Genomic DNA, 13,081 nt, shown 5'->3' on the forward strand with positions numbered 1-13,081 from the left:
GCACGGCGGGCAATATCCTGTTCGATCTTAGTGCTGCCTTCGACACAGTCGATCATTCCATTCTAGTTTGGAGAATGTTAGACGCCGGGATTACAGGCAGTGCGTTGAAATGGCTCTCCTCCTTTCTGGAGGATAGGACTTTCCAAGTTCTTGATCACTCCTACTTTTCTAACTGTGTGTCGCTCAATTGCGGGGTCCCTCAGAGTCCCTCCCTGAGCCCCACATTGAACAATCGCTACATGCCTCCACTAGCAGAGGTCATAAAGCCATATGGTCTGTCCTTGGTGTCCTATGCTGAAGATACTCAATTGGTCTTTTCTTTTTCCACTAAATCCAACACTGACCACTCTTCACTGACCCCCTGTCTTCAAGCAGTAACCAGATGGATGTCTGACTGCAAACTTAGAATGAATGAAGACAAAACTGAGGTAATGTTGTTAGGAAATTACTTCCCTTAGGGGCCTCAGTCATAAATCCTGGAGCCACTGAAAGCCCCGCCTCATCCTAAACATAACATAAAAAGCCTGGGAGTCTGGTTTGACTTGCGGCTCACTACCGATCATCAATCCAAAACGACAGCCGCCACTTGTTTTAGTCATCTAAGACTTTTAAGGAAAGTCTTTGAAAGTCTTCCATTCTTAGCCAAAAAGCTCATAGACCAGTCCTTGATTATCTCGCGTCTGGACTACGGGAATGCTCTTTATCTGGGCTCTTCCAAATATGTAGTTAAAAGACTGCAGGTGGTTCAGAATGCTGCCTCTCTGCACCTCATAAATATCCAAAGACATCAATCTGCCAAACCCTCCATTTTCTTCCTCCACTGACTTTTGGTGGAACAACTGATAAAGTTCAAATCCCTCTGGTTCATACATAGAGCATTACACAATAGAGATCCAGCCCTACTAAGATTGGTTGCTTCTTTCTATGCACCTCTCAGGCCTCTAAGATCTTCGATGGCCGCCCTGGTCAGGCTTCTTGCTGTGAAGAGAGCCAGATGGGGTGGTAGATCCATGTCCTATTAAGGCGGCAAGCTACGGAATTCTCTCCCTCCAGAGCGCCGGCTAACCAGCCAAGAACTTCCTTTTCGCAAATCTCTTAAAACTTGGCTGTTTAGAGCATAGCAACTATGTTGGTCAGTTTGGTTATGTGTTAGCGTTGGGATGCCTTTGGGTAGCCATGCGCTCTACAAATACACTAAACTAAACTTATGCCTTACTGTCTCAAACATATATCATGCTTTTATTGGTGGTGGTGGGGGGGCGGGGTGAATCTTTGTGTACCTTATTCCTGAAAGGCTGATATGATTCCCCCCTGCCCCCACCTTACAGGCTCACCCCAAACTACCTGTCTTTGGCAAACAACTGCATACCTATCTCTCTTTTTTGTGATCTTCCACTTCCTCCTGACAGAAGCTGTCCTAAGAACCAGGGGCCACATTCCTGAAAGTGCTCCAGGGTTGCAACAGGCATGTGCACCTACTTTGTGCACTCACAGCATCTTCTGTTATTATACAAGGGGCAATAGTTACTTGTATGGCCTGATCTATAACATATTGTGCTGCTGCTAAATGGAAGCCTGCACAATCTTAATAGGGTGTTCCCTCCTTTGCACAGAGGCATGGCACTATGCAAATGAGAGGAGACTTTTGCACCTATAGTTTTTTACACCACTTGTCCAAGGAGCCATGCTCAAAGCATTTCTCTTTAGTCACTCACTGCACTCATCTTCAAGAGGATCTATAACCTCTGCTGAAATGCAATCTGGGATCCTATATGCAGATGGAAAGTTGCATCGCCTTTAAACAACTTATCTTCATTTCTCTAGTGCGTTGTTTTCAATGAAGCCACCAGGAACAGCACATTTCCTGTGATACGCAGTAAGTAATATGGCCCCAGGTCACTCAACTTTGGTGTCAATGAGCAACAAAGGCTTGCTAAATTCAAATCAAATGCAACAACAATGTTGGTGATTTCACTTTCAAGCAGCACGTAAACCATTCACCTAGGTCGATGTTCAACGACGCTTATGATCTAGTGTTGCCACCTGGCTGTTTGTTTACCGCCTGTCCTGTATGTTTAACCTCAGGTTGGAAAAATACTGAGAAAAACAGTAAAATGTTGTGTTATTTCTTTTCTGTGAAACAGAAACCTAAAATAGCAATGAGATATGTCTAAATGGTTTTCAGAATGATTATTAGAGCAGAGGATAAATGCCGTGTTGCAAAATATTCCTGACAGTTCTATATGAGCTCTTCCTCTGCTCGAGCGCTTGCTTGTTGTAGAATAGCAAAATGTAAAAAGTGGCTGTTTTTTTTCTTTCTTCAAATGAACAGTGGCAACCCGACCAGCTCAACTCAATCAGTGTAGTGTGTCTCCTTCCCGGTTTGCGCCATACACCAGTCAAATAAGCAAACCGTTGGGGGCTACAAGAAGGGGGCAGGGCATTGGAAGCAGCTCATTCATTTGTGGGCGAATGGAAGGTTACTCGGAACTGAGGCCTCTGCATGACTAATTGCAGGACAGCGACCTCACTCTAAACTGTCCAGGTTGGACATTAAACCATGCTAATAAATCTTTACTGAGGAGGTTCTTTTAAGTAGGGACCTAGATAAAAGATGCAGTTAAGAAAATATTTACAAATTAAATTTCATTTATAATCATCGTCTGCATCATACATTCTATATCAGTGGTTCCCAACCTGTGGCCCGGGGGCCCCTGGGGGTCCGTGAAGCCTCCTCAGGGGGTCTGCGACTTATTAGAAAATGAATATTAACAGATTACTAAAGTGTATGTACGTCAACTGGCTAAGTGTACAACTGAAGAATATAAAACTTACTGAATATGGCAAGGAATTTGAAAATGGGAGGCTAAAAATTGAATGAATATCCTTGGAATGATTTGTGGGAGCAGTGAAGGTGCATCAAACAGAATATGGCATTGGATGTTGTGTAGCTTCAGTTGAATTTTTAAAAGCTCCAACCGTCCTATTACAATTTAATATATATATTTTGTTTATTTATATTTGTTTGCAAATTAAATAAAATGTGTTATCATTTGTGCATTTACTTGATGAATGCATGTTTCTGTATTTTTTGTGTGTATTGTTTTGCGGTTGAAATCACCAACAACATTCTCTCCCAACCAACACTCACTGCAAAAATATTTGAGCTATTTTGCCAGGTCACCACTGGGTAGTTATAATTAGGACCACAATGGATTCATTGGCCTGCTAATAAAACTATGGTACCAATTGACCAATCTGTACCAAACCTTCCCAAAAAAAGAGTTAAATCCACCTTAGCTCCTTCCTGGAAAGGAAGATCTGGCAAGCAAAGACTACGAAAACGAGGGAGTCCCAAAAGGGTCCCTTCCCTGAGCTTTCTGGAGGTGCCAGGGACCCCACCCACCGGGCTGATATGATAATTAATGGGGAGAGGTGGTGTGGGCCCCTCCACAAGCCTCTGAGAGGCCTCATGCACCTCATAGTCTGGGGCTAAATTAATAAATATGGAAAGGGGGTGCAGACCCCTCCCCAAGCCTCAGAGAGTCACTGGGGATCACATTCTGTCTCAGTGTTCCCTGTCCTCGCAAGGAATGTAAACTTTATTTCCTGACCACTATCCTCCAGGCAGGGAACAGAAATTTGCTCCTGCCAGGTGGGAGCAGAGAAAAAAGCTGCTCTCACCCCGGTGGGAGCAAAGAAAAGAAGCAGGTTCCTGCCAGCACCCATGAAGGATGCAGGCTGGGAAGCCATCAGCAGCTGCTAGTGACTAGACCCCCCCCTGTGTTCTCCAACAATTTATATGTAGTGGGTGGGCACTCGAGAACCCATAGACATATAATTCCCGTCTCCGACCAGCACAAACTATGGTTGCTGGCTGGGAGCCAGCAGGGTCAGTGCGCGGAGCCCCCAAATAAAGGTGTGGGTGCCCTGAAGTAATTATAACTCACGCCCTTGCCATGAACTGCTAATCACATCCCATATTACATTATTTATGACACGTTCTATGACAACACTGATAACATCACTGCAATATTTGAAATGACATCATTGATGCCTATGTGAGACAATGCTGCAGCTTCTTCTCTGGTCCCAGTGGTAATTACGCATTCTAAGTCTTCTACACAGTGCTGCTAGCTGCTTCTCTGGTCCCATCAGTAACTCCCCCATTCTAAATCCTCTAGGCAGTTCTGCAGCTGTGTTTCAGGTAACAGTGGTAATTCCTCATTCTTAGTCCTCTAGGCAGTGCTGCTAGCTGCTTCTCTCGTTCAATCGGTAACTCCACCATTCCAAAAACTCTAAGCAGCGCTGCAGCTGTGTCTCTGGTCACAGTAGGAAATCATCATTCTAAGTCCTCTTGACAGTGCTGCTAGCTGCTTCTCTGGTCCCATTTGTATTCCTCATTCTAAATCATTTAGACAATGCTGCAAGCTGCTTGTCTGGTCCCGTCAGAAATTTCCCATTCTAAGTCCTCTAAGCAGTGCTGCTAGCTGCTTCTCTGGTCCCAGTGGTAATTTGCCATTCTAAGTCCTGTAGATAGTGCTGCTAGCTGCTTCTCGGGTCCCAGTAGCAGCACTGCCTACAGGACTAAGAATGAGGAATTACCACGGTTACCTGAGACACAGCTGCTGAACTGCCTACGGGATTTAGAATGGGGGAGTTACTGATGTGACCAGAGAAGCAGCTAGCAGCACTGTGTAGAAGACTTAGAATGAGTAATTACCACTGGGACCAGAGAAGAAGCTGCAGCATTGTCCACAGGACTAAGAATAAGGAATTACCACTGGGACCAGAGAAGCAGCTAGCAGCACTGCCTAGGGGACACAGAATGAGGAATTAGCAACGGGACCAGAGAAGCAGCAAGGAGCAATACAAATAGAATTAAGAATGAGGATTTACTACTGGGACCAGAGGAGCAGCTGCAGCGCTGTCTAAATGACTAGGATGAGGTATTACCACTAGGACCAGAGAAGAAGCTGCAGCATTGTGTAAAGGACTAAGAATTAGGCATTACCACTGGGACCAGAAAAGCAGCTAACAGCACTGTCTTGAGGATTAAGAATGAGGACTTACCACTGGGACCAGAGAAGCAGCTGCAGCGCTGTGTAGAAGACTTTAGAATGAGGAAGACTGAAAGTGGATGAGTGTGGGTCTGACACGCACACAGAGCCAATTAGTTCTAAAACAGCAGTGGAGGCAAAAGTGACTTGGAAAACATCAATAAAGTATACCCAAGCAGAGATACAAGAACAAACCAAAGATTTGTGCCTTTCTAAACACAAACGTTTTCACTGGTGTGGTGTGAACACATAGCTATGGACAACCAAAAAAACACTAATGCTGCAATGCCAGACGGGAGGAGGGAGGAGGAGCCGTCACACTCTCCGACAGGAGGAAGTGTGAACACACATGAATTTAGTGTGATGGGCAACAAAACTTTTCTCTTAGTGAAATCGCTTGGGAGGGAAATAAGCACACAAAGGAGGGACATTTAGAAAAAAAATCACCAAAAAAAAAGGTAGCATTTAAGACAAGCACAGCTAAGAACGAATGCCAATAGTGAGCGTGGTTAAAGCCCATAGACTGAATACAGCATGTCTTGCAGACAGTACATGCGCGATGCCTAGGCACGACTTAAAAACTATAATTAGCTAAACTAATAGGTCTCTCATTTGGGATGAAAAAAGGCAGCAGAGGCTGGTCAGGGGAACAACTGTGGGTCAGGGAAAGAAAGCAGGTACGGTAACCAACGCAGAGTGTGGAACCAATAGGAGGGCAGGGATGCAACACAAAGGGGGCATGGATGGAAGCAAACTAAAAAGCTCAACAAGGCAGGAGAAGATGTAAACAAACAAGAGAGGTGCAATGTGTAGAAAATAGAACAGGAAAGTGACTCAGAGTGAAGCTGTAAAAAACTAGAAGCACACATAAGAGCAGCTCCGAGGATAAAGGTGGGGAAAAATACATTCTATAATGTTATGAAACAAAATGAGCAGGGAGTGGGAAACAGACTGTGGGAAACAAGGCAGTCTGATGGAGTGTTTTAAAAAAAAAAAAAATGTTCAGGCACATATGGAAGGATAAACAGACAGTCCAGGAGATGGTAAGCACACCATGGTTCTTAAGGGGCACAAAGTCTAGATGGATGGGAAACACATAAAACCACTGAATACCAAGCAAGAAATTAACAGAGACAAAATACAAAGGCAAACTTTCCCACAACCAGACAGCTGTCTGGCATGCTTCAACCTAAAAAGGATTTTTCATACCCAGTGGATTGTACTTGCATGCCTTATTATCAATCCTGTGTCCTGTATTCTGAAATTAAATTACTTTTTTTTCCATTTGATAAAGAAGCAATCAATAATAATGATATCTACACAGATGTTGGTACTGTGTCATATTTAACTCTTCTTTTAACATCAGATGTAATGCTTTTTTCAAAATTTAAGGAGATTGGATAAGCTGCTGCACATTCAGACCCATTGATTACTCTGCAACTATCATGAATACATAAGCCTGGTATGCATCACGGTATAATCAGAAATGCTCTACTTACAAGTTTGTGACAGGACATATGTGGTTGTTGGAGAGAGCCATGGCATACCTGAAGAGAAAATGGAAAAGAAAATTGGGTCTCAAAAAGCATTCATCATTCGCTTCCAGTTTTCTGTATACCACATAGTGCTATAATGTTCCTTACTGTAAGGGACTACAGTTAATATTCACGATTTGTCACATCACACTTCTTTTATTACCTTTAAGGGATTCTGAAAACAATGCAATTAGTGAAAGACCCACAGAGGATTTTGGTGGTCCCAACAGTACACCATCCCTGAAACCTCTTCCTAAGAAACAACATTAGCATGCAGTTAGCCATTATAGCACTCTCTGCGATTTCAACTACACAAGTGCGCTTAAGGAATACAAAAAGGTGCACTGATTTGAGTTTATATTCATGTAAGGTAAAGTTAGTGGGAAATTAACATTCCAGCCTCCCAACTGCAACTGGATATTTAGATCAACAAGAAGGCTTCTTGTATATAGGTTTGAGATTACATTGAAGATTTAAAATCCCAAACAGGGTTCAGAACTGATAGCTCACACAGCCCAGGTTTGAATCCATACATGAAAATATAAGGAGTTTGCAGTTCCTAAGTAAAAGGAGAAGATATAGGTCAAAAGTGACATGAGACACTGGATCCGAGGATCTGATTGCTCAGGAGCAATGCCCTCACACACCCAACTGTGTATAGTGCTTCATCATCGGGCAGCTCCTCGATTTGCCGGCGCTGCAATGCCCATTGGGCCCCGAAAGGGGGCTCTTTGCCTAGGTTCTTTTGTACATTGCCGATGTGAAGAGTGAGGAGCAGTGTGAATATGTGAGCAGACTAGTGCAAGGTTATGTCATAAAACAAATATGGGATATCCTAGTCCTTTAAGGTACAGGTGCCCTTAATATTGTTAAAATATAATTAGCCAAAAATAGATACAATGGTCCAAACTGGCTCAAAACGTGACATGTTAAAAGAAGCTCAACATGTTTCCTGCCTATTTAATGTCAAAACTTATCACAGCAATTCGGCATGACCAGAATACTAGTCTACACCTGATTTGGGTCACCAAAAAGTACAAAACGTTATAATTGTACCCAAAGACATTTACACACAAGTATACAGTATACATTCAAGATTGAAAAAAAATATTAGGAAGAGTATTATGCCTCAACATGAGTGGCAGGGAAGACGCTCATTGCCGTTAAAGCAATGGTGATCAGGAGCGCACTTTGCATAAGACCTACTCTGTCCTCTGCCACCACGGAGATGGCAGCAGACCCCAGATTTGGATAGAAGTACACTTTTCTGCTGATATACTGAATTTTTAACAGAAAAATAAAATGATAGTAAATAACTATATCACTTTATTTTTCTGCCTTTCAGTAGTGAGGCATTGCTCCTCTGCCATAGCACAGGGGCTGTCCATGGTAATATCATTCCATCAACACAGATTTTTAAATAACTGAATATTAGGCAAACTTGCATTACGTGTGTAAATCCCGAAGAAAATCTAAAAAAATATACAGAATTTTGTTATAAACAATAGCAACCCCTAATGCACTTTAGACCTGCAGATTACCCATAGCACCCTCCAACGCCCTGGGGCAAAATGAAAAACACTTCATAAGCACTAGGATATTTTAAAGATAAATAATAAACAGAGAAAGTAAAGCATCCATTAGAATAAAATTTACTACATGTGAGTATCGTTCTCTTCTTAAACATGCTTAAAATTGTACCATTTTTCACAGTGTCGAAATGGTAATATCCTGAAACCCCGAGTTGCTTCTCGCCTCGCCATTTTACCAGGACCCGCCAAGCTTCTTCATGACCCTCCCAAATCAAGAATCCCAGAGCCAGTCCTAGAGTGGGATGACAGACTAGCTGACTTATCAATTGAGGGAAGAAGTAACTGACTGATTGACTGGTTGTTTATTACTACTTTTCAATTTGGATTCTGACAGTAGGGAAGTTGGAATCCTGGAAGATCCTGGTCCTGGTGAAAGCTCCAACACCTCATTAGCAGGTGGTGTAGGGCAGTAACTGTTGACCTCCCAAAATGTGTCAAATTAACTCTCATTAGATTAAACTCAACGTATCAGGGACATACTAAAGCTTGATCTTGTCCACCAAGAGCAAGTTTTATATTACCTCCCCTTATTCGCTCTGCTATTCCAGCCTTGCACCACCATTTGGCTCTAAGGGAGCAACAGAGTGGTCTTCCCATTACCAAAACAAAAAAATAATCTTTAGGTGTCCCTAATACAGGTTGCAGCTCACACCTGAATCAAGAAGACCAGTGCCAGGAGAGACCTGATGGTGAGCCATGCCATCTCCTGGGTGAGAGGGGGGGCTTTCAATCCTGTTGACAGAAAGACCCAGGGAGAAGCACCACATACATGTACAGGACTTTAAGTTCTAAGGTAGAGATATAACATGTGGGGTTCGTGATTTATGGAGACATATTTTTTGGCATTGTCTCCCTCCTGTTTTGTCTATTTTGATGATAATACTATTGGGTTTTCTGCCAATGCCCAGTAAGACGGTTTTCATATAGGCTGCAGGGATGGTTCCCTGAATGCTTATGTTTGTTTGAGCAATCACCCATTTTAGCATCACGAAAAATAAATGTGTTTCTTAAGCTGCTTCATGCTTCTCATGTGGTCAAAAAAAAATATATATATAATATTTATTTCAGAGTGGTCGTAGCCACTCTGTAGTTTTAGTTAGGGTGACCAGAGAAAGGGATTTTTGTCCCTTAATAACTTTGCACCCATTTGATGAATGCCCACAAAACTTTGCAGACCTGCTGGCCACGTTTCATTGTCGAAGTACTGAAAGTTTTGCGGTGCTTGGTCCCAGGAGGTGCAAAGAAAAAAGGGAGGTCCTAAAAACGGGCTTGAAATCCAATGCGTTTTACTTAGACGTTTGTATTTAGCGTAGCATGAAAAGTGCTAGTCAGATATTGCTGAAATCTGGTAGAGCATTTTCATCCTTCGCAGGAATGCTCAACGAGGTCAATGCCTCTTTGGACCCTGCATAACGAAACAACAAACTTTTTAATACCAATCAATTAAGTTACTCAGTATGATCAATGTGGTCATACAAGTAAAACTCCAGTCAGGAAAAAAGTTAGGGACTTTATTACACACTTAAGCTCGGAGTCACGCAGACAATTAACAAGGCAAAGTTATAAAGGTACAGATTCACCACGGGCTGTCCAAGGCGACAACAAACGTTCAAGATTACATTAAGAGAACTAGGCATTCAAAAAAGACATTACAAAACATCAGTAAGATACCCTGATGGATCGGAAAAAAACAAAACACTGCTCAGTTTCAATAAGCATTAAGGCAGCTCAAATGATCAAAGTTCAATTTAGATGGGCCAGGGGAAATCCTTACAGTTTAGCCAATCTGGGAATGACATGTGCAGGGAGGAACACATGCAGGCAAAAGACAGAGAACAGAAAGGACAACAATACTTTGGCAAAAGTTGATCTCGGCCGAGAGGTTACTAACTAACAGGGGCAAAAAGTAGGTAAAAAGGGAAAGCATCAGCATATTAGAGGCTCGGGCAGGAGTCTTCTTTGCAGGCTAGGGAGAAAGTCTGCAAGTCCCACCAATGCATTTCAAAGGGGCGACAGCAGAGAGGAAGATACCTCTCCAAGGGGCTCAACATGCTGAGAAGAATGGCAAGCAAAGTTTTGTTGCATCTACTCCGAAGAATATGAATCTAATCTGAGTCCAGTTGAACATCAATTCTTTAAAGTTCATAAATTAAGCTGATTCATCAATGCAACAGTTCATTTAACATTGAAGGGGCAACATCCAATAGAAATCGATCATGAAACCTGAAACTTCCACATGCTTTCCCAGGTTTGTCACGAGAACCGCGTCCATCCATATACTTCCACGTAAGATTAAAACACGAGTTCACAGTCCAGGATATTCTATATCCAATGTCATTTTCTAACACTCTCTATGTATAGTACAATAGGCATCTATTACCAAACTAGTCTTCTCATGGGAAATTCAAAGAGGATCAAAGGAAGGTGCAAGTTAGCAAGATGACTTGACATTTTCTGCACAGTCACAAATACAGGGCCTAGCAGGCCTCACTGAGGCTACTGCAAGTGATTTAAAACAGCACATTAATACATTCAAATACAACTTTTTAATATGCAAGCTATGCATTCTGCATTAATAAGTCTTCTATAGTGTTTGTTACAGTAACTTTTAAACAAAATTACTGTTATTACATTTTAGTCAGTGTGACGCAGAACTGCATTTCTCGGTTTTTGCATGCGTATTTTAACACAATTATTATAAGAAATTCAATATCATTTCAATACAGACTATTGGCTTAGACTCTATAACATAACAATGTCAGCTTTATTCTTCAAACATGTAATTTAATCATTAAACCACTGAGGTTTCAATAAGTAGTCTAAGACAAATGCACACTAACATACTGTCTCAGTGCATCAATCCACAGTCAAACTATTTTGATGAACATAATGCACAAAGTGTCATGTATAGATGATCGCTGTGACACGAGGGACGATAATAAAGTTTCTTTAATTATTCTTTTGGGACATCTGGTAAGTATTTCTTAAGTTATAAAGATTTCTAACTTAGTAATATATGGAAAATGTCACTTACCCAGTGTACATCTGTTCGTGGCATGAGACGCTGCAGATTCACATGCTTTGCACATCCCGCCATCTAGTGTTGGGCTCGGAGTGTTACAAGTTGTTTTTCTTCGAAGAAGTCTTTTCAAGTCACGAGATCGAGGGACTCCTCCCCTTTCGGCTCCATTGCGCATGGGCGTTGACTCCATCTTAGATTGTTTTCCCCGCAGAGGGTGAGGTAGGAGTTGTGTATTATAGTAATAGTGCCCATGCAATGGAGTAAATATGTATGTACATAATGTGGTTTAAAGTGATATATTTACAAATTTACAAATGTTCAAGATCAACTTCGAAATGGCTACAGGCTCCCGGGGAGGCGGGTGGGCGCATGTGAATCTGTAGCATCTTATGCCACGAACAGATGTACACTGGATAAGTGACATTTTCCGTTCGATGGCATGTGTAGCTGCAGATACACATGCTTTGCATAGACTAGTAAGCAGTTATCTCCCCAAAAGCGGTGGCACAGCCTGTAGGAGTTGAAGTTGTTTGAAATAAAGTTCGTAGTACTGCTTGTCCTACTGTGGCTTGTTGTGTTGTTAACACATCCACGCAACAATGTTTGGTAAACGTATGAGGCGTAGACCATGTGGCTGCCTTACATATTTCAGTCATTGGAATGTTTCCTAGAAAGGCCATAGTAGCACCTTTCTTTCTAGTTGAATGTGCCTTTGGTGTTATAGGCACTTCTCTTTTTGCTTTGAGATAACAGGTTTGAATACATTTCACTATCCATCTGGCAATGCCTTGTTTGGATATTGGATTCCCTGTATGAGGTTTTTGAAAAGCAACGAACAGTTGTTTTGTTTTCCGTATTTGTTTTGTTCTATCAGTGTAGTACATTAAAGCTCTTTTGATGTCTAATGTATGTAGTGCTCTTTCAGCTACAGAATCTGGTTCTGGAAAGAACACTGGTAGTTCTACTGTTTGATTTAAGTGAAACGGTGATATGACTTTTGGTAAGAACTTTGGATTAGTTCGTAAAACTACTTTATGCTTGTGTATCTGAATAAAGGGTTCTTGTATGGTAAATGCCTGTATTTCACTTACTCTTCTTAGAGATGTGATGGCAATGAGAAACGCTACTTTCCATGTTAAATATTGTATCTCACATGAGTGCATGGGTTCAAAAGGTGGACCCATGAGTCGTGTTAAGACAATGTTAAGGTTCCACAAAGGAACTGGTGGCGTTCTTGGTGGGATAATTCTCTTTAGGCCCTCCATAAATGCTTTTATGACTGGGATCCTAAATAATGAAGTTGAGTGCGTAATTTGCAGATAAGCTGAAATTGCGGTAAGATGTATTTTAATGGATGAAAAAGCTAGCTTTGACTTTTGTAAATGTAGTAAGTAGCTTACGATGTCTTTAGCAGATGCGTGTAATGGCTGAATTTCATTATTATGGCAACAATAAACAAATCTTTTCCACTTATTTGCATAGCAATGTCTTGTGGTTGGTTTCCTTGCTTGTTTTATGACCTCCATACATTCCTGTGTAAGGTCTAGATGTCCGAATTCTAAGACTTCAGGAGCCAAATTGCTAGATTCAGTGATGCTGGATTTGGATGCCTGATCTGTTGTTAGTGTTGAGTTAACAGATCTGGTCTGTTTGGAAGCTTGATATGAGGCACTACTGAGAGGTCTAGTAGTGTCGTGTACCAAGGTTGTCTTGCCCAGGTTGGTGCTATTAGTATGAGTTTGAGTTTGTTTTGACTCAATTTGTTTACTAGATACGGAAGGAGTGGGAGAGGGGGAAAAGCGTATGCAAATATCCCTGACCAACTCATCCATAACGCATTGCCCTGAGATTGATCTTGTGGGTACCTGGATC

General features: G+C 41.9%; 1 protein-coding gene across 3 annotated transcripts in view; it reads right to left on the reverse strand.

The window, feature by feature from the left end:
* Positions 1-13,081, reverse strand: part of LOC138300679 (transmembrane protein 150A-like) — a 645,891-nt gene that overhangs the window by 424,403 nt on the left and 208,407 nt on the right. For 2 of the 3 annotated variants that reach the window (XM_069240337.1, XM_069240339.1), the window contains one exon: positions 6,560-6,607. The exons of the other annotated variant lie outside the window; for it this stretch is intronic. In XM_069240337.1, coding sequence (XP_069096438.1) covers positions 6,560-6,607 — 48 coding nt within the window. The remainder of the gene's footprint in view (positions 1-6,559; positions 6,608-13,081) is intronic. 3 annotated transcript variants of the gene reach the window in all.

Source organism: Pleurodeles waltl, chromosome 6 (assembly GCF_031143425.1).
Source record: "Pleurodeles waltl isolate 20211129_DDA chromosome 6, aPleWal1.hap1.20221129, whole genome shotgun sequence".
NCBI classification, from domain to species: domain Eukaryota; kingdom Metazoa; phylum Chordata; class Amphibia; order Caudata; family Salamandridae; genus Pleurodeles; species Pleurodeles waltl.